The 26,009-nt window shown below is 40.9% G+C and overlaps 2 protein-coding genes across 2 annotated transcripts in view; one reads left to right on the top strand and one right to left on the bottom strand.

The window, feature by feature from the left end:
* The window catches only part of bcl11ab (BCL11 transcription factor A b), a 33,969-nt gene extending 27,242 nt beyond the window's left edge, over positions 1–6,727 (bottom strand). The window contains exons 1-2 of the mRNA XM_067583943.1: positions 6,234–6,727; positions 2,268–2,660 (exon numbers count right to left, since the gene is read on the bottom strand). Of these exons, the coding sequence (XP_067440044.1) occupies positions 2,268–2,660; positions 6,234–6,288 (448 nt within the window). The 5' untranslated portion in view covers positions 6,289–6,727. The remainder of the gene's footprint in view (positions 1–2,267; positions 2,661–6,233) is intronic.
* Positions 6,728–10,561: 3,834 nt separating this feature from the next.
* Positions 10,562–25,817, top strand: cep170ab (centrosomal protein 170Ab). The gene is made up of 21 exons (XM_067583942.1): positions 10,562–10,899; positions 11,708–11,855; positions 12,124–12,211; positions 12,486–12,625; positions 12,728–12,817; positions 13,435–13,516; positions 13,723–13,778; positions 14,261–14,411; positions 15,027–15,164; positions 15,341–15,787; positions 15,896–16,266; positions 16,437–16,565; positions 16,713–16,845; positions 17,537–18,991; positions 19,188–19,431; positions 20,168–20,276; positions 20,466–20,627; positions 21,289–21,377; positions 21,794–21,887; positions 23,154–23,205; positions 23,923–25,817. Exons 4-21 carry the CDS (start codon positions 12,521–12,523, stop codon positions 24,183–24,185), a joined length of 4,170 nt encoding a protein of 1,389 aa, XP_067440043.1. The 5' UTR covers positions 10,562–10,899; positions 11,708–11,855; positions 12,124–12,211; positions 12,486–12,520; the 3' UTR covers positions 24,186–25,817.
* Positions 25,818–26,009: the final 192 nt, after the last annotated feature.

Raw genomic sequence — 26,009 nt, 5'->3', positions numbered from 1 at the left:
TGGGCCATCCATAATCTGGAGACAAGCTAGGTTGTCCCTATGCATATCTTAAATTGTTTATCATGCAAATGATGGCACGCAGGCTGCTCTGCCCTCTCCTAACGGCCCTGGGCTCCAGACTGCAGACCCCAGCCCCAGCTGCAGCCATGAGACTCCCAGACGGCCTCAGCTGTCCCATAGACGGTGACAGAGAGGCACAGCTTCATCTCCAGCTCTCGGTGTATTACAGACAACAACACTCGCCCCCCCCTCACTGCCCCCCCCCCACCTCCAAGTTCAACCATCCTGGGCGTCAGCTCCCTTACGTCCAGCAGCTTCTTTCCTAAACCTAGCGCCAGCCGCTGCCTGTATAAGCTGCTATGCATCAGCGTCAAATGACATTTCAAGAGACGGGTGGGGAGTGGAGGGGTCACATTCATTTGAGTGTATGCAGGGCGGCAGGATACAGTAAATCTATAAGAGTGTAACATGTAATACACTCTCCTAGAATAAACTGGACATGAATCCAGTGTGGCAGAGATATAGTGTGTAGGGACAGTATGCATTGAGATGCCTCATACCCATGTCAGCCTCTAACTGAGCGGGGTGAGAGAACATGGCAGCTAGCATATGGGGTATGGGGTGGCGCGCTGGCACTGCCAGTCTGGATCCATCAATCTTGGATACCGAAAACAGAGGTTTGGGGAGCGCTGGCTTTTACACACATGTGACTGATGTGTGGTCTATTTTGCACAGTGGCTGCAAAAATCTCTTGTTATCTGCTATCCTACTATCATAGAGTCATGTTTTCTTTCTCACCTCACACAGAGAGGTTTTAAACCCGTGGAAATGTTAGGGCAGGATTATAACACGATCAGAGGAGGTGTCACATTAAGATGCAGCCTCACTCCACGTACAACCGAATTAATTTATTTATTTTAAGCTATGCAAAGTCTCTGTTCCACAATGTCCAGAGACATAAGGCCTATAAATAAAGCTCCGCTCACAATGCTAGTGACCTTATGATATCATGTGAACTCCACTGCATGATGATCTAAATGAGCAAAGAAAAGCATGTTCGAACAGCTGACAAGGCCAAGAGGCATGTCGGATTTGTATGTGTGTGCGGATGTGTGTGTACATGCCCGTGTGCGTGTGTGCTCATACAGAGGGCAGATGTTTAACAAACTGCACACTAATGAACAGTGGTCATTCAGTATGACAGAGGGCTAACTAGCTAACAACAGATAACAGTAGTGCCTTTAAAATGCCATCTGCAAAGCTGCAGCGCTGACTAATACAGTACAGTAGTGCACATTGTTGAGCGCTTCTCTCCATGCATTTAGACTGAATTGGCTTCAAATTAAATCACAACTGCCCAGACAATCAGCCCAATCTGGCACATGATATTGGATCTGTGAAAGGAAATGAATAAACATTCAAATAGGTTATGCTGGTCGAAATCAAACCCCACTCTGTAAAACCAGTCATAAGGGACCCACGCTTGTTTGCACAGCGACTCATGTTTTCACTACAGCCTCATTTAGCCCCAGTGGACAACCAACAAACCGACCAGCCGCCTTAAGAAGTCCTTAATTACTCAAATCAAGAAAAACACTGACAATTAGTGGCTGTAGGATTCTTCAAATAAACGCTTCTTCCTTGACAGTTGAGCATAATTACATTCTTTTCTATCTCTTTTTAATTTTAGCATCAAAGTGAGCCTTTGCAGGCGCATATTTGAGGGAACAAGAGATATGGCGGTGTAATAAGCCAGTGAGGGATAGAGATACATCTCTCACCACCACATGAGAGAGAATGTTGGAGGCCACAGGATCTGAGCACATCTGTGATGCAGCAACAAACCACAAGAAACTGTTTTTCTTTCTTTTTTCATAATCTGTTTCTTTGTCTGTCTCTATGTGTGTCTTTTTTTACTGTCTGCAAATGTTTCCTTTTCTCACAATCATTTTCAGGACGGCTGGTCTTCATGTGGGTTCATGGCTCAACTGAAGGAGATTCACCGGTCTTAAATGCAGCAGCAGATATTTCACACCTGGTTATGCAGATTAGATACATCCTCACTACTAGAAGCAAAACCATGGAAATCTGAGAAAGCAATTGTTCCTGTTTGAAATGGACTCTCTATGAACCTTTGAAAGTGTGACCCACTCCACGCCTTTAGCTCTTAAGTCACATGACAAAAGACTCACTTCCCACATTTTCTTTTCCCTGCCTCATCTGTTTACTCTTGCATGGCAGCCATTTTAATCTCCCAGTATGTTTACCTGTGATATTCTCCTGCTTGGGGATTATTCCTTGCAAGGGTGCAGATAAACAATCCTCATCCTGCGGCGACACCTGAACAGCTACCTCTACGGGGTGACACACCCTCCTCGGGTGCTGATGGTGGGTCCGCGAGTGTGAGGAGGACGTGGAGAGTGGCGAGGCGAGAGGGGAGGACGGTGGCCTGTCCAGAGGTTTGTCCATACAGAGGCTCCCGTGGCACTGCCTCCGTTTGTGTTCAATGAACAGCAGGATGTCAGCCAGGGGGAAGCGAGAGTGGCACTGGCCGCAGGTCAGCAGGTCCTGGTCCCCTTTTAGGGGCTCGCCTTGAGCCACTCCCAGCCTGGGAGAGTCCTGAGAGTCTTCTTCTGGTAAAACACCTGACAGCGGCTCAGCTGGATGGGCAGACAAGAAAGAGGAATGTGAGATACAGTTCAGTGAGCAGTAGTGATTCTGTAGAGCTTATAAACAAATGTGCCAGTTATATAGAGAGGCAGTGGAAAGGCAAATTACTGAGTCTCACATTGCTGCAACACATGAAGACACCTACAGGAATAAGGTCAGGTTGTAGAATGTGTACAAAATATTTTTAGAAAGAATGAAAGAAAGAAAGAGCACACAGACTACTTCGATAAGGACTGACATGTTCAGCTCGCAGGCAGCAGCCAAACGATTAAGTTGCTTGACCCTCTTTATTGTGCTGCCAATCTCGCTTTTTTAATGAACCTAACACCTCTGAGAATCAAAAAATAGATTCTAATTTGAGTTCAAGATGATTGGACCCCATTTCGTTAAAAGTGCTGGGATCTCGTGAACCAAGGTTAGACATTGAGGGGTTGGATGTGGAGTAGGTCCCTGAAGTACCGACAGAGTGAGAGAGAGCGAGAAGAGAGAAGAGAGAGAAAGGAGAGAGAGCATTTTAAAAGAAGTAATCTAGCCACATGGTAAACGACATTGGGCGCCCCGACTGGGATGTTGAGATAAGATGTGATGAATTCTTGCCGCCGGTTCAATCTTTAATTCCATGTCGGGTCAGACGAGAAGGTGGCGAGGGACTATGCAAGATAGGCCGTGTTACCTGTATGTTCAACTGCATTAAAGATGAGGGAATTCGCCGCTATTTTACAGGAGCTTATCTTAACCAGCTTATGCCATGGACATAGGCGAGGTGTGTGAAGCTGGGTTAGGTGGAAAGATTTTCTTCAAACCAAATAATCTCATTTTGATGCCAAGCAAGAGTGATGTGAATAACTTTGAAAACTAAAATATAATCCTTTTTTTTCCAGACATAATGACTGCACCAGAATTCAAAGTAGTTTAGGCCAGTGTTTCCCACTGGGCTACAGAAGTGGGTCTGTTTTACCAACAGGAAAATCATTAGGCCTCTTTGTTTGCCATTTTAGGCTATTATGACTCACTGCGGATCAATAATTTCATCCAAACTCACTCTCTGAAAAATTGCATGAGGTAAAGGGAAAAGCAGGCCTATATTACTTTCATTTTACTAGAACAATAAATATATGTAATTTAAATGTATCAGGCATATAAGCTGATTTCCTCTCTGCCTGTATAAAAATGTAATTAAGTGTTTTTAAAGGACAAGTGTTCCTTTGCTAGAAAACAGCTCATCATAGGCCCCCCCAAAAATTATGCAAAGTGTGATTATGCAGTCTTAAATATTTTTGTTGTGCAAATAATTAATGTGAATTTAAACAAATAGAATTATTATGCAAAAATAAATGTAATTACAACTCAAATGTTCTCAATCAGAGCCCAAACTAGAAATTATATGATAAATGAAACCTCTTCTAGTGTTCAAAAACATAAAAGAAAATATAGATATTTTCTGTAAACAGTTCCACACAAACAGGCCTTAAACTGTTTGTCTTTAAAACACTTTTCTTCTCTAGTATTTTGGCATTAATTTCTACTTAAGCGATCCTCTGCTTGCGCCTGGTCAGGCAGCGAAAGAACAGAGTCGAGTCAATTTTAGTTGCATAGCACATTTCATACACAGGTAAGCTCAATATGCTTTGCACTAAAACATTAAAAACATTAAACAAATTAGATAGAAAACACATATATAAAGTACTCCACATAAATAAAATAACCTTTCAGCCACCCATACAACACACACACACATACAGTACATAAAATATAGTTATTTACAACCCCTGTCCTATTCTTACTACAGCACTCGCACATGGACTACAACGCACACAAAGGCACACACACTGTTCACACACACGTACATGCACACACTCACACACGCACACACACACACACACACTACCAAAAACCTGAGAGAAAAGCAATGTTTTAAATCTGCTTTTAAAAGAAAATACAGTTGCAGCAGCTCTCAAGTCATCAGGCAGTTTGTTCCAGAGAAAACCACTCTAGTGACTAAATGCACCTTCACTTGATTTATATTTAATTCTTGGTACAGTCAGGAGACACATGCTTGATGATCTGAGGAATCTGATTGGGCTACAGCCAGTGAGCAGGTCAGATATATATTTAGGGGCCATACCATTCGGGCCTTGTAAACAAGCAGTAATACTCTGAAATCAATTCTATACTGTACCGACAGCCAGTGAAGTGTTTTCAGTACAGGTGTAATGTGTTATATTTTCCTAGTCCCAGTTAGCACTCTGGCTGCAGCATTCTAAATGAGCTGGAGCCTCCCTATTGTCTTTTTGGGAAGTCCTGCAAAAAGGGCATTAAAGTAATCTAATCTGCTAGAGATGAAAGCATGGACCATTTTTTTTCTGAGTCAGAGTGGGACAGGAAGCTCCTAAGTTTGGAAATGTTTTTTAAATGGTATAAAGCTGTCTAAAGTGGATCAAGTTCAAGTTCATAAGTGGCTCACAGGAGTACAATCATATTGCGCCCCCCACTGGCAAACCCATTGACAATAATCCCACAAATGAAGGCATACATGTTGCGAGAGCATAATTGGTTTCAACCGAAATGGGAGCAGCAGAATCACATTTACGTCAAAAACCTTTAAGAACAGAAGAAATGACACGAGCTCCTGATCTCCACCTAAAACTTAAATCATGATATCTGTATATTTGGAGGCGTATCCATGTTCTTTGACGCGCGCAAGAGTGCATTGATAAAGCAGATCCTGCTGCCATAAGACGAACGTTGGAAAAAAAAAAGATCCTGCAAACATAAATGCATCTCGACTGCGCGAAAACCCCTGTCATTCAATCTGAATCAATGCCCTGCAATTTTATCACACACACGCGCGTAAAACGACTTTCCTCCTTTTCTCTCCCGTCGCGAAGCAGAGTATCGCGCACGGAGATTCCTGTGGATTCATGCAAATGTCTCTGTTAATGACACTGCATAACCCATCTCACGTTTAATATGCGGTGTTTAAAAAGCAGCTTTGAGGAATTTGTGGCACAGAAACTATCCCTTCTAGGTAACGCACACGAGGTCTCTGCGCTGTGGACAAGTGGGTATGTAAACACCACTTCCCTGTGACCAAACCAGCTCAAAGCTGTGTAAATAAATTTTTACAGCAAAATGAAGAATGTTGGCTGTTGTGGTAGAATAGCTTTACAGGATACACCTGAAAACTTCTCAGCGAATGGCAGCAGAAGACTCGGGCTGCCTTCATATAGGCAAAGGTCTCTGGCCATAAAGCCCATGCATGCCCTTTAATGGCGAAAGAAACCTTGAAGGCTACGTTATACAACACATTAACCAACACAAGTTGAAGCTCTCTGTCACGTTGTTTTAAAACTTTCACCAGCACATCCCAGAATCATTATAACCTGTAGTCTTGGTTATGCGATTTGTACTTTCACTCAGGACAGCGGTGGGTCCGTACGTGGCCGTAACCTACCTATTGAAATCCCCCAAGGAAGTTGCCCTATACGAAAAAACACAAGAGGTAGCATGTTCGGAGGGGGAAGGAGCAAAATTAAGTCAAAATGCGATTTATGTCCACTTACGCGAAAACTCCCGTTTGCTCAAGTGCTGGGGTTTGCCTTGCTTGCGGCGAGACATGTTGGTTTAGTGGCGGCTTTTCAGCTGAGTTCACATTGGGAAATCCGTTCCTACAAGGTAGACTCCAAATTGAAATATCTTCATTGAGGCGTCTGACATCCAAAAGAGAGAAAAAAACAAAAGTGAACTGCAGATCATACAGAGGGTGAAGCGTAGCGCGCTACGGGCTGTGCGGAGCTCTTCATGACTTTTTCGCAAAGAGAGAGTGATGGGGGTACGGCGAAGCCCCCCCTGAGCTGCAAGTTCAAGTGCGGACGTGACGTTCCTGCGAACTTGAACGTCAGGAGATGGACGGACTGAGACAGGCAAAACATGGGCAGGGCGAAGCCGGCCAGTGGGAGGGGGACAAGCCATAGTAAAAACCAATGGACACTCATTATGGACTACCTATGGAAGGAGGGGAAAAAAAGAGAAGAGAGACCCTGAGGACACCAATGGACAGAGGGGATCAAGGGGGCTGGGCTAAGAGAGAGAGAGAGAGAGAGAGAGAGAGAGAGAGGGAGAGAGAGAGAGAGAGAGGGAGAGAGAGAGAGAGAGACTTGAGTTGTCCAAGGAAGTGGAGGAGCAGAAAGCGCGTGAACCAAAGAGCGCATACAGCAGGGGTGTGTTTATTTTCAGCCTGATATGAATATGCAGTGATTATGTAAATTTACAGCTTAGATTAGAGGCCTGTGGTTGCATATTTACACATGGGATAAAGTGGATGGTTTAATGAAATAAATAATGTTATTTTACTGTCATGACAGGAATATTCCATATGTATTTACTTCTTAATGTTTAGTTGCATCACATCACATCACGGTGAGGCTGATTTCTGAAAGGGACCATTGAGGAAGAGCTTTTTTTAAAAGCTTTCACATTTCTATAAAAATTGTATCTACAGTACCAGTCATAAGTTTGGACACATTTTCTCATTCAAGTGAATGGGAAAATGTGTCCAAACTTTTGACTGGTTCAGTACTTTCTCTGGGTTTTGTCCAAATTCTGGAGAGGGTAATGCAAATGTAATCTAAATGTAAGAGAGTGGGCGAAGGAAACCAAATTAATTTTAATATAGGCTAAAGATAAAGTAATACATCACATGCTCACTGGCTGAGATTATGGCACATTGAATTATAGACAAAGACAAGTTTAAATATGGACTCTCCACTTCTTCTATGAAATGCACGGGAGTTAAAATGATATTGGGGTGCAGACTTTGGAGTTTGTTTCAGAAATTATACAGAAAAAAACCTAAAAAAATATATACTTTACATAAAGAATACAATTTCTTTTGATGTGGGCTACAACGTAATTTCATTGGACACTACATCAAATCTGCATGTTAAATGTGTGAAGTCAATTATCCATGCGTGGAAATCACCTGAGTCTGCACTATTCAAGTCAAATGTAGCCTATGAGCTATCAAGTGAAACGGTGATTTGTCTTCTCAGCTTATCTTAATGTTTTCCTCTGACAGGTAGTCAATGTGAGAGATAAAGCACAGACATTTCTATAACAGAAAGGCTAAACATTTGAGATAACAGAAATAAAAGCTTAGAAATAAAAAGTTAGTATATTAAAATATTGTGTGATATTATTGTTATTACCTATTCGTAGGACATATAAAGCGTCTCCACTGAGTTGTTTCATTGTGATTTTATAGTTTTACTGCACAGGAGGACAAAGATGTGACAGCGGAGCGACAAACAGTAAAGTTATCTGAAGATGCGATCAGGTGCATCCAGGCAAATGATCTGATTCAGCAAAAATATCAAATTATTTATCAAAATAGTTAAATCACTGTGATAATATTGTTTATATTTTGACAGACTGTTGCATTTCTTCCTAACTGATTGGTTTAGTTGTGACTGCTACAGCTACAAAGCATAATGCAAATATTTCATAAAAGTGTTTATAAAAAGGTTTAAGGGGCACGTGAGCAAACACCAGTGAGGATCCGTACATCAATGAAGTGTGACCGCATTTAAAACAACAGGCTAATTGTTATCATCATAATGCACCTGCAAAGGGGTATCCAGCTAAAGGAATGCCGGTCTGTTATGAATGTGTGCAGTAGGTCTCATCACCTGGGTCCAATTTTAATTTACTACAGATCAAAAATAACCAATAAGTTTGGATTCACATCTCAATCAAACTGAATGAAGTTATTATATATATAGGCTATAAAATTTCCGTCTCTACCTTGAAAGACACACTAAGGCCAATGCGCAACAATCAGCTACCAGACTGAAATTATTGAGAGATATTTCACATAAAGCATATTTAATGTAGCCTTTTGAAGAGAAAATTCTGAACTGACTGACTTTGGTTAGGTTTGATTTTATTTTATATATTATTGTTATGATGTATTGTGTTAGCGTTAATATTTCTGTTGGTAGCATAGAAGCCTCATAATTGATCAGGTTTAACAACTGCGCCGAAGCCCTCATCCACATCAAAGCCTAATACTTTGACGCCATCTAGTGTTTCAACTCGAGATCAATTCTAAATTCAAATCACTGCAACTATGAAGACAAAATTTAATCATACAGCATTGAGCTGGGCTATTTTTATTTCTATTGTCTGATTCACAATGAATATAGAACAGAATAGATACTATACATACATGCTGTACATACATACATACATACATACATACATACATACATACATACATACTGTACATACATGCTGTACATACATACATACATACATACTGTACATACATACTGTACATACATACATACATACATACATACATACATACTGTACATACATACTGTACATACATACATACTGTACATACATGCTGTACATACATACATACATACATACATACTGTACATACATGCTGTACATACATACATACATACATACATACATACATACATACATACATACTGTACATACATACATGCTGTACATACATACATACTGTACATACATACATACATACGTACATACATACTGTACATACATACATGCTGTACATACATACATACTGTACATACATACATACATACATATTGTACATACATATTGTACATACATACATACATACATACATACATACATACATACATACGTACGTACGTACATAGGCCTACATACATACATACATACATACATACATACTGTACATACATACATACATACATACATACATACATACATACATACATACTGTACATACATACATACATACATACATACATACATACATACTGTACATACATACATACATACATACATACATACATACTGTACATACATATTGTACATACATACATACATACATACATACATACATACATACATACATACATACATACATACTGTACATACATACATACATACATACATACTGTACATACATATTGTACATACATACATACATACATACATACATACTGTACATACATACATACATACATACATACATACATACATACATACATACTGTACATACATATTGTACATACATACATACTGTACATACATACATACATACATACATACATACATACAGTACATACATATTGTACATACATACATACATACATACATACATACTGTACATACATACATACATACATACATACATACATACATACTGTACATACATACATACATACATACATACATACATACATACATACATACATACTGTACATACATACATACATACATACATACATACATACATACATACATACTGTACATACATATTGTACATACATACATACTGTACATACATACATACATACATACATACATACAGTACATACATATTGTACATACATACATACATACATACATACTGTACATACATACATACATACATACATACATACATACATACATACATACATACATACTGTACATACATATTGTACATACATACATACTGTACATACATACATACATACATACATACATACTGTACATACATATTGTACATACATACATACATACATACATACATACATACTGTACATACATACATACATACATACATACTGTACATACATATTGTACATACATACATACATACATACATACATACATACTGTACATACATACATACATACATACATACTGTACATACATATTGTACATACATACATACATACATACATACATACATACATACATACATACATACATACTGTACATACATACATACATACATACATACATACATACATACATACATACTGTACATACATATTGTACATACATACATACATACATACATACATACATACATACATACATACATACATACATCAAATAGGCCTACAACCTCAAATATTTTTGTATCATAATTTTCATGCAATATTATACCATTATATCATTTCATATTTACAGTGTTTTTAAATAAATAATAAATGTATATATTACGGATAGTTCTCCACAGTTACCCATCTGCTGCTGTCAGTAATGTATTACATAACCTTACGTGCTCTTCCTATATGAGCACGTAGCGCCACCGTGAGGCCAAGACACAGTAACGTATCAGGAGCAGCAGGGCTGGGCGGCAGCGGGCTTGCAGAAGCAGAAGCAGCTGAAGCATCGCTGTTCATAAAGCCTCTACGTATCGGATGCTGATTAGCAATAGAGCACCTGGTAAGTGAGATTTATATTCCTCAGCGTGTTTTTTATATCAGGCTGTCCCCGATGTCTCCCGCTCCTTCCTCAGCTCTGGAGATGGAGACGGTGAAAATGAGCATCTCTGTGTTTGCGCGACAAACCTATATGTCGTCCATAATGGGAGAGCCTTGGCTGCACATCAGCAGACAGCCTCCATAACCTGATCTGGTGTGTTTTAAAACACGTGATAATTGTTAGTTTGTCTAAATTGGCCTCTGTTTGGATTAAAGAGCGTGCGTAAGTGATTAGGGATAAAGGATCAATACGCTGTCTACAGATGACAAGTCTGTAATAAACACCCACGGCAGGTACATTGTAGCCTCACATGTATATACACTGTAGCTTCACATGTATATACACTATAAGGTGCATGATCACCGTAAAAGATTAGGTTATTGTGATTGGATATTCCTCTACAGATTTATTATATGACTCTATGATAATCGCTGGATGTAGACATGGCCTAACTGGGCTAATTTTCATGCTCTGTCATTGGCCGACTATAACCCATCGGCTGCCGTCGCTTGTAAGTACAGTTGATGTGTTGTCATCTCCAGAGGACATTTAAATCTGAGTGGATGGTGCCGTGCGTGGTCAAGCGTCTAAAGTGGAAATCTGGGCCACTAGAAGCCAGCCTACTGAAAGGGTTAACCCGTCCATCCCTCAGAATGGGAGAGGGAGGCTGTCATATCCCGTTCGGGTTGAGATGATGCACAAACAGGAGCCCCAGATATGACAAAGTGTGCGTAATTAAATCCCACTAATTCATCTATGGCTTCTTCAGAGCGTGAGTCAGCAAGGCCTGATACTCCTGCAGAGGGAGGACGGGCTCCTTGTTTCAGTGAAAAGAGCTGTTGTGCTGTTCCATGTGCATCATGGGAATTCTGACAACTGCATGGAGATCATATGAGAGCATCATGGGGACCAGAGATGTGAGGTTTCAAGGAAAAAAATTACTGCTCTCTGCCTTCCTGCCTCTGTCTGGCCCCCTGTGTGCTAGTGTGTGTGTGTGTGTGTGTTTGCATGTGTGCGTGCGTGTGTGCATGTGTGCTCTGTCTGACTTCCTGCACAGCATCCAACTTAATTAACTGTCCTAATGCACATGTATCTCTGTATTTCTGGATGTCATGTCTCACAATTTATCCTAAGTCATCCATCTCTTTGTAGAAATATCTGACTCCTCCTCCTCTTCTTCCTCAGTGGTGTGGCACTGGATTTGGTGACGGGGCAGGCGACTCTGCAGAGTATAACTCAGTTTGAGAGTTTAAAGAAGGATGACTGGAATTCTGTAAGCTGCTAGTCGATTTATTACACTTATAGTTAGTTTTTCTTTCATGTTGTTAGCTGCGCTAAAGTCAGAAAGAAGCATGTCAGTGCCTTCGGGTGATACCTAAAATAGATCTTGCACATATGACACTCACACAGATGTTTAAGTAATTTGCTTACTGTAATTGTATTAAGTAGCATGCCTCATTCACGCCTGTTAGCACTGTAAGAACATTTCTTTTTACTGATCTAAGCATGACTCATATAGACTCGTCTAACTATGTTGCTGTTTTCAGCAGAGTGTATTAAGGGTCAAAGGTGAGCTATTGAGATGAGTCTGACTTCCTGGTTCCTGGTGAGCGGAGGGGGGACGCGTCATCGTCTCCCCAGGGAGATGATCTTTGTGGGAAGGGACGACTGTGAGCTTATGCTGCAGGTATACATTCATCAACAGTCATTCTTCCTGTGGCTGGATTATTATCTGAAGCACTGAGATTAGAATGGATTACAGTGATTGACTGGATTTTGTGTGATTTAGTCCCGCAGTGTGGACAAACAGCACGCTGTCATCAACTATGAGCCGAATACAGACGAACATAAAGTGAAGGACCTGGGCAGTTTAAATGGGGTGAGTTGCTGCTTTATAATCTGATTCTTTATACATTTATACTCATGTTGTTATGTAATTTTAAGAGTTTGATTTCAAAACCGAATAAGTCTGTTTTTCTGATTGTTTGCTTAAGTTCATGATTCAGCATCTCTGAACATCTCTAAACTATAGATAATGTTATTGGTGTAATCATCAAGCACTAAGATGTCCTCTATCTGTGATTTTTTTTCATTTCTAAGGCTCTTGTTCAGGAGTAAATAAGGCTTCATTTTCAGTACTGATGCCAGTTTGATATTTGGTAGTGATCACAAAATGATACTTTTTTGATACCTTGTTTTCATGAGAATAAACACATTTTTCTACAAATCTATTTTTATTTTACAAAATATGACAAAAAAGCAAAACTTGAAAACAATTTTAATATCACAGATAGTCTTATCACAGATAAAGCAGTGTAAAAACAACAAAATTATGATCAAAATCTGGTTAAAAACAAGACTAGGATTCTGACCAAACATTCGGTCCAAACATTTGATGACTGACAGTTTTCAGGATTTGGTGCACAAACAGCAGATAATCTTATTTGTGAACAAAGCTCTCACATGTTCTTAAACACATTCTCTTTTTGTTTGCAGACATTTGTCAATGATGTCAGAATACAGGAGCAAATGTATGTCACACTGAAAATTGATGACAAACTGAGGTTTGGATACGATATCCTTTGAATATTGTCTTGTATTATCTGTCAAGCCCAATGACACACAGCACAAGGTCAGTGAACATGGACAACACTGTAACTGTATCTGTTCTTAAATAGCTTTGCTCATTGCACTCTGCCTGCTGCATAATAGATAAGGCTATCAGTGCATGGTTCTCACCCCTGCAAAGAGCTCACTGTCTTTTACCTTAACCTGCCTCACATACCAACCTGTTCACTGTGGTGCGAGGAGAGCTGCATATTCCAGAGGAAGCCCTCAAGGTTAGACAGCACTTTGTGCATGTAGTGAGAAAACTTGTAGCCACAGTTCATGTGTTTACAGATGGGGTAAATATGCCTGCTCAAAGCAGTGCAGCCAGAAATTTCATGTATTTTTTCATCAGTTTGTAAAAAACAACTGAGACAACTGGAGTTTAGTCAAGGCGAGAAAAGAGTTCTGCTGAACTGGGTGAAATACACTTTTCAAGATGAATCTGACCAGGTAGCTTTAGAAAAGATAGGATTCATCTTAATGAAGTAGATGAAAGTCCAGCAGTATTATCCAGAATGTCTTTTTATTTATATACTATGACTGAGATCAAAAAAGACAGAAATGCATATCCTGGATTTATGCACTATAACTTTTTGAGGCACTGAATGCTCAAACAAAATTTGCATGTATTTCTATATGATCACTAGCTTGATCGTCCTGCTTGGCCTCCGCCACTCTAAACTCTCTTTGCTGCTGTTGTCTCGTCGATCAGCATGAGAAGTTCAGCAGCCAGCTTCAGCTGAACCAGAAGAGGCCAACAGAGGGGGAGTCATCTAAACCCTCTGAGGCAGCAGCAGCACCAGTGTGCGAGGGAGCCACGGCCAAGCCCTCCGAGGCCAGCAGGGCGGAGGAAAAGACGCCAGGTGAGAAGAATAAACCAGGATACTGTGCATGAGACACAGGTTACAATACTGTTTGCGCATGTCACTGACTCTGCAGCTGCAATTTAGGCATGACACATATGCAGCAGTCCAACCAGGAGCTTCAGGATAATATATTGATGATTGGCTATAGAGCTGCAATGATTAGTCGATTAATATTTTCAGCTTTTATGTGTCATATATGACGGTAAACTGAATATCTTTGGGATTTTGACTGTTGGTTGCACAAAAAAGGACATTTTAATACATCTCCCTGAGCTTTGGGAGTTATAACACACAACTCATACACTAAACGATTAATCCAGAAAATAATCAGCAGATTAATTGATAATTAAAATAACTGATCTGCTGCTTTTCTCTTTTTTATATCTTTGTATGCTGCATATCTTAGGCATATCTGTTTGCTGGACAAATCATGATTAAAATTAACAATATTGCAGCCCTAAAGTAGTTAGTAAAGTCAAATGACAGCCATTGGCCAAAATTAAGCAACTGTTTATGTCAGTCTACACTTCTTAAGCATTTTTGAATCTTAAAGTTTTAGTAGATTTAGTTGCTATTCCCGTGTAAACTAAGTGAAAGGTCTGCTTTTTTCAGGGGATATAGCACTGTTGCATAGAGGTACACCCCTCTATGGCCAGCCTGCTTGGTGGGGAGATGGAGACACTGATCACCAGCACTCTGGGAGGCCCGAAGAAAAGAACGCAGACCGGAAGAGAGAAAAAGCTGAAACAGGTATTTACCATTCTGTATACATGTTACGTGAAAGATACTACTGTATGTTATTAAGTAGTTGAGGCAATAATTAATATCTCAATTTTTGTTACTTGGCTATTAGCTATGAAGATGATCAGTTTTGATAAATACCGTAATACTACTTCCCTTATGCTTAATTGCGATAATTCTGACAGACACCAAGAAAAACACAGAGATCCAAAAGTCTGCCCTGCAAACACCCTCCAATCAAGAGCCGAGCTACTTTGAGATCCCAACCAAGGATACTCCCTCAGCAGGTAAAGTGAGTGGTGAGGCCCCCTCTCGAGAACAAGAGGCTGGTGCTTCTGCTGCAGAGCCCGTCCATGGCCATGCTTCTTTCACTATTGAGTTTGACCCTGGGGCAGGTAAAGTGACGGTCAAAGATCGAGTGGCTAAGGTGGGCCCAGAGACCAGGCCACGTCCTAAAAGGGGTGTGGGGGAGGAGCTGAGTCCACTTCAGACAGCCATGGTAGCGGCGGAGGTTAAAGTTGCAGATTGGTTGGCCCAGAATGAGCTGCCACTGGCTCTCAAAGAGACGGTTGCAGAGGATGATGGAGAAAGTGTGAAGAGCGATGTACCTGTGCAACTGAGGAGTCTTAAAGGTGTGTGCATCTGTATTTAACATAAGATGTGTGTATTGCTTGTATTGCTTCTTGCCTCTTTCTTTTCATTCTGACTCATTACCTCCTTCTATGCCTCTCCCATGCCAGACAGTAAACATGAGGATGGCACACAGAGTGACTCAGAGAACGCACTTGGGGAGCAGCGCAGGGCTGCAGCTCTTGAGGAGCGCTCATGGGGACTTTGGGGCGGTACAGGGATGAAGATCAGAGAGGGCCGTGCTAACGTACCAGAGGGGCTCTTTGCAGAGGAAGACAGTCCTGCGCGCCGTCGCAAGTCTTCGACTTCTAAAGTGGCAAGTGGATTTGTGGAGAGGCGACGTGGCTCGGCACCACATCAGCAGAGTGGTCGTGATGAATGCTATCACCATGGAGATGACTATAGTGACAGAGGGACCTACACCATTGAACTGGAGAATGGAGATCATGAAGAAGAAGAGGCCAGGAAAATGATTGACAAGGTGGGCAAGAAGAAACTAATGTACCTCTTTTCTTTTCTTTTCTTTTCTTTTCTTTTCTTTTCTGTCTTTTTCTTTTCTTTTTCTGTAAACGGATTCTAATTTCATCATAAAAGAATCATCTTATACATGTATGTGTATGCTTCACTTGTATGTATGTGTGTATGGTTCAGGTGTTTGGTGTGGATGAGCAGGAGGCTGTGTGTGTGTCCAGGCTGGGGAGTACTGACCAAAGAGAGAGGCTCCCCACCCAGAGGTCTGGTACCAGAGACAGAGGAAAACCAGGGCGCATGGAGACAGAGGTGCAAAAACTGAAAGCATTCTTCCAAAGTCTAGTTAAAGAACTGTCCGGTGACTGATGGCTGAAGATTAGCAATCTAAAATGTCTCATCTTTAGCAATGTTTACCAAATACTTTTCCCTTGTATCCTTCCTTCTATCTTTGTCCAGGTCCTGTCTGAGGAATTGGTGGTGGGTGGTCCTCGCTGGGTCTCGCAGTGGGCTACTCTAGCTGCCAGCCACATTAGGACAGACCCTGAGGGATCAGGTGGAGAGAGTCATGTCATGGTCACAGAGGACAGAGGTACATGTGTAAACTGTCATCAAACAGGAGAGAGTATTCCTTTCCTAGGATTCAGATAAATATTGCAATAACTTCAGGATGTTTTTTAAAATTTGAAGCCACACTATATACCTTTTGAAAGAAAAGAAAATATTTCACCTAGAAATGAAAAAGTGAACTTGTAAGAAAAAAATGTACCCTTGCATAATTCAATACACTCAGGGATTCTGAAGGTACAGCCTCACTTAGTCTGGTATGGCCAGTAGCTTGTAGTGGCTAATGTTAGCTAATGTTAGCAAACTTTAGAGAGATTGCTGTGTAACTGATATTACTGAGTCATTACTGAGAATCCCTTTGATAGTCTCTTCTTTATCTTTGATCTGTTGACTTTCCTTTTGTCAGAGTTTCTGACATACAGCTATTAGTGTTTTTCTCCCTCAAGCTTCATGTCTATGCTTTAATGAACAAATTCACATAGGGGCTTTCTCTAAGGGATCCCTACACACATTTTTAGCACCAGTAAAAATGACTGCTTCACAATACATTTAAGTATTAAGAACATAATTACATCTCATGGTTCATCTGATAGAAAGAGATTTGCTGTGTTAAAACCACAGCACAGATTGCTACCAGTGCACCAATTCTAGTAGTATACCATTAATACGCCTTCATCTCAGAACTCACTTTGCTAATAATTTTTCTCTTATTTCAGCTGAAATAAGTGAGTCTAGCCACTCCTTTGCCTCATCTGGCTACACAGAGCGTAAGAGGAGAACTCTTCCCCAGCTGCCTGGTGAGGAGGTTGCCCTAGGGAGGAGGACCCCAGGTTCAGGCCTGCGTTCAGATATGGAGAAACAGGACACAGAGCTACAAGAGAAGGAGAACCAGGGGGAGAAGATGACCAGGGGGAAGAATCGGCCTAGTCACAGCACAGGGGGTGTGGGCAGCCCTAGTCGCTCCTCCCCAGCCAAGTCGCAGGATAGTGGTGGTGGGAAAACAGGCCAGCCAGGTGTATTGGCCAAGCTCCCTCCTCGTCCAATGACCAGCGGGGAGAAGAGAATGGAGGAGGCACGGAGGAGGAAAAAGGAAGAGGAGAAGGCCAGGGAAACTTGTGGAAAACCATTGTTGAGGCAGGAGAGTTTTACTGTGGAGAAACCAAGCTCCAACGTGCCCATTGAGCTCATACCACGTATTGATGGGCTCACAGGTAGCAGAACTCAGAGTAAGGAGGCTGGCATCGACAGTGCGACACTGCAGAAAGACTCCGAGGCTGTTGCCGCCTTTTTAGAGACCACAGTATCAGACCAAGGTGATCCGATAAGTCAGTCCATTGAAGGCTCCATGTCACCAGAGTCAGACGTGGACACAACCAGCACAGTAAGCCAGGCTGACGGAGCAAGGAAAGTTGTCCACAAACGCCGGACTCTTGCAGGACAGCAGAAGGAGAAAACCGTAGTGTGCTCATCCAGCAAAAGCTCCACTGTTGGCCGAGAGACCCAAGACAGGAGGGTCAAGGCTAGAACATCTGCTCCTCAGCAGCCCAGCCGTCCCTGGACATCTCTGGACCTCACTGATGATGACATCAACTCCAACTCACTCTTCTCTGACTCCCAGCCCACCTCCACACAGGAATCCAGAGGCTCTCATGCCAGATCCCAGACAGGGAGCACAACAGTGGGGGCCAGCACCAAATCTAGTAGGGCTAAGATCACCCAGGCACCTGCCTCCTCTGCAGCCAGTAAAGCCACCAGTGTCCCCAAGCCCAGGCCCACCAGGGCATCCCTGCTGAGGAGAGCCCGGCTGGGGGACTCATCTGACACTGAACCTGCTGATCTTGACCGGATGTCAGTGGCCTCTGAGGCCTCCACCGCTAGTTCTACATCCAGGACAGGAATGGCAAGAAGGGGAATGTCCAGAATAGAGGCTCTGGCGCAGCCAAGGAGGCCAAGAGTAGGCTCCCCATCTGCCCAGAGTGACTCAGAGGCCACTGTGACAAGGAGTAGAGGTCTGGGGGCCCGGAGTGCTGCAGGTGATTATGCCATCAGACAAGGTCTAAGAGGGTCCAATATGACCTCTATGTCTGGACCCAGAGCCAGGGCTAACAGTGCCTCCAAGCTGCCTGACAAAAATAAAGGCACCTCCTCATATGGAAATGTCACACCTGCATGTAAGTATTGTTTTCAGCAGTAAACAACATGCTCTGATGTCAATGTTTCAATGGTCATTTTCACTGCAAAAATATTATACAATTACCTATAAAAAAAAAACCCTGCTTGTACAACTAACAGTCTCTTAAAAATCAGCCAAAAACTTTGCTACACATTTCAAGCGCCATCTAAACTTACCTTCCATTTTTTCCTTAGCTGGCACACGGTGGCGCCGTGTACCCATGGAATATGCCTCCACCTCAGAGGACGAGTATGGCTCAAACCGCCACACATCCAAACAGGGCCACACACGGCCATTCCCCTCTACTCGAGTAGCCCAGCTCGGAGGTTCAGCCCCAGCTACTCCTAGTCCTACAGGACTGGCTGCCTTGAAGCAGAATTCCAGGGAACAGGACGAATATATGAGAGACTGGACAGCACACAGTGAGGAAATAGCCAGGTACGTAGGTGAGAGGTACTGCAGTGCAGTTGGAGAGCAGTGATGAGTCATGATAACAGGTTTAAGGCCCTTATTAAATTGTTAAATATGCTATCTGTAGGCTAGGCATTGTTGGGCTGTTTTGGGTAGATTGTCATGAAATTTTGTTGGAGGATAAATCCTACTGACTTTGGTGAAATATCTCAGCATCCACTTGATGGATTTCCGCAAACCTTTTACAGACATTAATGGTTTCCAGTCAATGTATCCTAACATTGGTGATTCCTGCTTTGCCCCTAAAGCCAACAAGAGGTTGGCATTTGCAGTTTTCAGTGAAATTGGCAATGGATCGCCATTACTTTTGGTGCAGACATTCATGTTCCCCCCAGGATGAATTGCAACAACTTTGGTTATCCCTTAACTTTCCATCACCAAGTCAAAATTTTAATCTGGTTTATGACCAAATACCTGCAAAACTAATGGCATTCCCATCAGCCTTAGCTGTATTTTGTGTTCAGTGCTAATTAACAAGTCGTAGAATAAGATGGTAAACATGGCAAACATGTTAGCATGCTGAAGTCAACATTTTGCTCAAAGCACTGCTGTCATCAGATGCAGCCTCATAGCCAGTCTTGTTGGAAATGATTTTTGATGGTTATGAGCTATTGTATGAAGTTAATGAAATGAAGATCAAAGAAAAAAGATTGGTTGCACATATATGATTGATGGTCTTTTCATATTTGTGTTTCTTCAACAGAATTAGCCAAGACCTAGCCAAAGACCTAGCCATGCTTGCCCGAGAGATTCATGATGTAGCTGGAGAGATCGACTCAGTCAGTCCTGCAGCCACTGACCCTGGAGCTCTGGTATCGTCAAAACATTATACAGTACAGCAAAACATTGTTTCTCTATCATGGTTCTCATTTATTTGCTGCTACCTAGATTAAAACTGTTCTAAACAAAACAGAGATTTACAAATTATGTAGAAAGAACAGTGCAAAAATATAATCTGATAAAGTAACATTCCTTTTGTATGCATTTTAATTCTGTTTTAGTTGGAGGAGCGTGTCTTTGATGACAACTTGGACCTGGGTGGTCCCACCACAGATCAAAGCAGCAGTCTGGCAACCAATGGGCGGACTGTTGAGCTCCGACCCAGGGTCTCTAGTGGACATGGGTCCCGCTCCATCCGCCGACAGACATGGAACAGAGATGATGTGAGACCCTCTTTCAATATTAAAAATCATTGAGTCCTCAAAATGCACATAGGCTCTTGGCATACCATGGGGGTTTTCTAGTTGTAAAACACAGATGTTTTTCATCATCAGGTCTTATAAATATGAACAAAGCAAGAACCCTGTGAAGTTACAGTATATATACTTTACTGTGTGTAATATGTAAAATATAGTCACTCCACTGAAATTAAAGTCTTAAAATGTATGACACACAAAGTTAGTCTTGATTCTTCTACAAATTATCTTTGTTATAATAGATGTGCCATTTCCAAACAAGGGCAAGAAGGGAGTGACACATCATCATGATTATTATGGATTATCAAAATTTGGACACACCTTCCCATTCACTGGAATGAGAAAGTGTGTCCAAAGGTTTTAATGACACTGTGTATTAAAACAATATTATGTAAATCTAAATTATTATCACAATTAATGTCAAAGTTTTCTCCACCTCAGTTTCTACCTCAACTGTTTAGTTGATGGTGTTGACTGTTAGAACACATTATAGTACATCATAAGATCAACACGTCACTATGTACCACAGTTTGCCACTAGAGGGAGCTCCTTACATGCTAACCATGCTAACTCAAATGATTCTACTTAATAAAAATGACACTGAGTGTTTCTTTACATTATCCATCAGGCGGTGCTAGATAGTTTACTACTAGCATCTGTGAATCAACTGTCAACTAGGATTCGTCAGACTGTCGACAAAACAACCTGCAAAATCAGGTGAGCATCATGCTACATCATGGTCATATTACAGGGACATTGCTCCTTGAAGGGATGTGATGTCATGCTAATTTGTTGTGTATTTGATACATGCAATACTCAGAAAATGGTAGGGTAGAATTATAAATAGGAATATATTGTATATTGTTATTTTGTTTTTTATGTTGAAACTAGGCCAACTAGCACAGTTTGAGTGGCACATCACAAAGGTTTACACTGACATCCAGCTACATATCTTACTCATGATCACACACAGGATGACAACTCAAAGGCCTTTTTTCATTCCTACGATATGCTCACCACCCAAAAATGAAATGAATTTTACAGTCACTTAATACTTCATCTATCAAGAGCTACATTGAACATATTTTCATGTATTTTACTTTAATCTATTTTTGCTTCAACCTGGTCTCCAGGATCCTTTTCAAAGATAAAGAACGGAAATGGGAAGAGATTGAGAACAAACTGCAGGCAGAGCATGACTCCTTACTACTCAAGAGCTCCAACAAGGTGACGAGTCTTTCTCCTTTTTACACTGTTTTCATTTTTTATCTGCTAAGGGCTACCAAAGGATTGCACTAAAAGCTTAAGGCATGTCGTGTTTGTAAAAAGTAAAAACCTCTGTTCATAATAATCCTGTGTTATTAATCATGGCTGGCAGCAGCTCTAAAGAAAAAAGGTCACGGGGAAAAAAGTGAAAGTGTGCATGCGTTTTGCAGTCATTTATGGTTGCGCTACTCCCCTCTGATGTCTATGGTTCACTGTGGGTGGAGCTCTAGTTGACGACAACTACACTCGTTACGTAACTGTAAGTGCGATAAAAGCTTCGGTAGTAAAAAGCCAATGAGAGTAATTTAATCCATGCAAAGGATGGACAGACACCAGAGGGGGGTGCATGGACCAACTATTTGTCCATTGAATTAAAATGTGCTATATCAGGATAGGTAACATTATCGGGATATGAGATTTTGGTCATATTGCCCAGCCCTATGGACAGTCATAATTTTTGCAAGTGTAAAGATGTGCAATGTACTTGACAGCTGTGAAGGAACAATGATCAGACACAGGTTATTCAGGGAAGTCTAATCAGTGTAATGTTTGCTTTTTGGCATTACTTTAAATGAATTAACACAAAAAGACAGAGAGTGAAAGGCAATTCGTTATGGCTACAGTAATTAAATATTTTGCCTTAGAATTTATTCACGTCAGTAATCCATTAGCTTTCCACTGAATGGGATTAATGCCATACAGTATCAAATCCACTCTCTTTCTTTGTAGTTGTGCAAATCACAAAATATCTGATTACTTACTGAAGCAATCATAGTGAGTGCTGAAAGTATTACAGCTGTCTGGGGGATCAAATCAAAGATACTTTAGTCAGTTGCACATGCCATTAAGATTACCATGCTAAATTCCTATTTTGGAGAAGAGAGAACACCAGATATGGTTGATTTGATGGGGAGAAAAGACTTATGAGCTGTTGTTGCAGGTGCAAAAAGTTAGAGTCCTAAGAACTACTGCCTCTCTCCAGGGGCAGGGTCATAAATCCTGCTTTTAACCCAGTCTGGCCTCATGTGAACCCCTGAAGAGATATGTCTATCCACTGCGCTGTCACAGGGCTCATAAAGCATTACTGAGTGTCTGCGGCTCTGCTCCAAACTTATTTCTGCAGCAACGAGGAGATGACTTGAGTTGATTTATTTTGTGTATGAACTTTCACTTCCTCACTTCCTGGACGAGCTCTTATTTTTTTTTTAATTTATGTTCTCTTAATAGGAGATTTCAACTATTATTCAAGACCTGAAGAGAGTGGAAAGACAACTGCTTGGTATGGATCAGATGCTTCTCTTAAAGCTGCTACAATCAATATTTTTTACAATAACAATGGATCAAATGACTATGTGTCATGTGAAGGATGTCACTCATAATGATGAAACCACAGAATTATCATCCGACTCTGCTGTCGTCCTGAACCCCACAGATTGTTCTAGCTTCTTTCAGCCCAGTGTTTTAGTTTTGGTTTCCCATCCACAGTTTTACTGTTTTGGTTCAGTTTCATGACTCTCATAGCATAATTTCTGGCTGCAGCAGGTACCTGTGTTCAGCGAAAAATCTCTAAATACCCACTGAACACTACCCGCTCAGCACCCAAATGGCTGACTTAGCAACTAGCTGGTGAGCATAGCATAGCATGTTGCAGCCAGATATGTCCCTCAGGAGTTAGTTGACATGAAAAACAGAGCTAGAAGGAGAGTGAATATTTTGCATTTTTACATTCTTACATTCATCATTCGGGCACAAACACAACTTCAAATGAATGCTAATGTTGCTCCTTATCTGCTAGATGCTAACAAGTTAAACTTAAACTAACTCGCTGATAATATGTCAATGTTGTATTCACAGTTTGTTGGCCAAAACATTATTGCAAGTTTTTAGTGAACCATGACATGCAATTTTAAGTGTGCAAGTGTATTTTTTGCAGTTTGGAAGCATGTTTAATTGAAGAGCACTTATTTTGAATGTTTGTTCTGCTCCAATCTAACAGCCATTGATATGATGGTGGATCCAGATGGCACCCTGGATGCCCTGTCCAGCTTGGGCCTGACCAGCCCTCTGACCGACCAGAAGATCAGTCCTGGGACCCAGCAGGGGGCGTCAGTGCTGCATCCTGGAGCAGAAGCTTCCTCCAGCACACACTCAGCCTCCAAGCAAGAAGGAACCACTGCTGAACCGCAGGGACAGTCAGACCATGCGCAGGTGGCAGAGCGAGACCCAGGGCCAAAACCTACTTCAAGATCTTATAACTGAGGACTAGTTTAAAATGCATCCTTCATGTGGGACTTATCCTGAAGCCCTCAGAAGAAAACCTCAGTGCGAAGTTAAAAGATTTTGAAGTATTTGGTTTCAGATGAGGTGAAAGAAGGAGAGCGATGCCTGTTCCATTTGAATGCCTGACTTCCTGATCTATCAATCAAACTGATTCATGATGGGACTTTGTAAAAGTCCAACACTTTTAAAATAACAGTTTTTGGGATGTCAAATATACAGTATGAAAACATTAAAGTATTATTTGGTTGGCTGATGAAGAAGCTATGACTAATATACAGTAACTCATCTGTGTTTTTGTGTTGCAGCGCATTCTTATTATCCATTATCCTTAAAGACATGAAAAAAGAACAGATGTTAAAGATCACAGGACAGAATGAGGTAATTTTTCCTAATTCCTGTTTGGATTCTTTTACTAGATTTTGTTCTTGTTCCAAATCAGAGCATCTCTAACTTTTACAAAAAAAAAAGTGAAACTAATTCTTTCCTTTATATTAGCCTTGAAATCCTTGTATCCGAATCATAAGCTTGTCAGTCAGCTGACTTGATGCCAGTGCAGAGACCCAAAGTAGGAAGGTGCAATGGTGTCAAAAAACCCTTCAGCAGAGGTGTGTGTGAAAAGTGTTCTTCTATCCTGCCATAGACTAACTTATAAAAAATAAATATATTGTCAACCTGTTGCAATTGCAATTCCCAAGCCTGTCTCAGTAATGAGTTTCCATCAGAAAAGGCTATGTTGCTTACTAGCTGGGGAAAGAACTGGTTATGTACAATATGTACCTGTGTATGTTAATAATGTTTATCATAGTTAAATCAAAAACTCCAATCCATGCCTTTTTTTTCTTGTGGCGATGTAATTTGAAACCAGTGTATCAAAGATAGACAATGTGTGTTAATAGATACTATAAAATCCAAATGTAGCTCCCAGAAAGGTTTTCCTCTTCCAAATGTATTTTGTCACAAGTGCCCTGGATTAAACAATCATTACCATCGGAAAGCAGAGATGTTACAGTTTATAGTAGAGGGGGAAGTAAAAATGTTTCTTTGCACATTTCAAAGCTAATATATGTTAATATTCATCTCTGAGGGACCAGGACATCATGTGCCCCTATGACGCTCCTTTATCATGTCGATGTCCGTGACCAAAAACGAAGCAGGGTTGACAGCCAGCTGCCTGTAGAGGAGTGTTTTGTCAAATTATTTTCTGATCACAAACAAAGTGTTGTGTTTGAACCAGCATAGACAGGGGCTACCTCCGAGTCCTGCAGCTGCAATTTATCGATAACGATGCAATGGAAGGATGGACAGTGTAATGACTGTAGGTTTTCCAATGTCTTGCCTCATATCAATGTTTACACATGAATGTAACCTGATCAGAACTGTTGAAAAAGATTTTAGCCAAAACAACTTTAATAAAGATGAATAATTGCATTTTGTGCTCAGCACCTACTGTGCTTTGTCCTTAATTCTGTTTGAGCATTTTGGGGAATTTTTGTTTGGATGTTTTGTATGAAGTTCTTTTTTTCTTTGTAATGATGTTAGGTTCCATGTTGACCTTGCAATACCTGTGTATTGTTTGTCTCATTTCCAATAAAATGCATGATAATCATGAGCTATCTTTTGTTTTGTTTTGGTTTTTTTACATAAATTCCAGTACAATTGTGCAGTTTTGCTAAAAATGGTGCTAAAATGATTTTTGACAGTGGTGAAAAACAACAAAGGTAATAAGAAAGTGCATTTATTCAATTACTGTACTTAGTACAGTTTTGAGGTACATGTACTTTACTTGAATACTGTCATTTTATT

Source organism: Thunnus thynnus, chromosome 3, assembly GCF_963924715.1.
Source record: "Thunnus thynnus chromosome 3, fThuThy2.1, whole genome shotgun sequence".
Classification (NCBI taxonomy): Eukaryota; Metazoa; Chordata; class Actinopteri; order Scombriformes; family Scombridae; genus Thunnus; species Thunnus thynnus.
The sequence above is the reverse complement of the archived record's forward strand: the minus strand, read 5'-3'. Positions and strand labels throughout refer to the sequence as shown.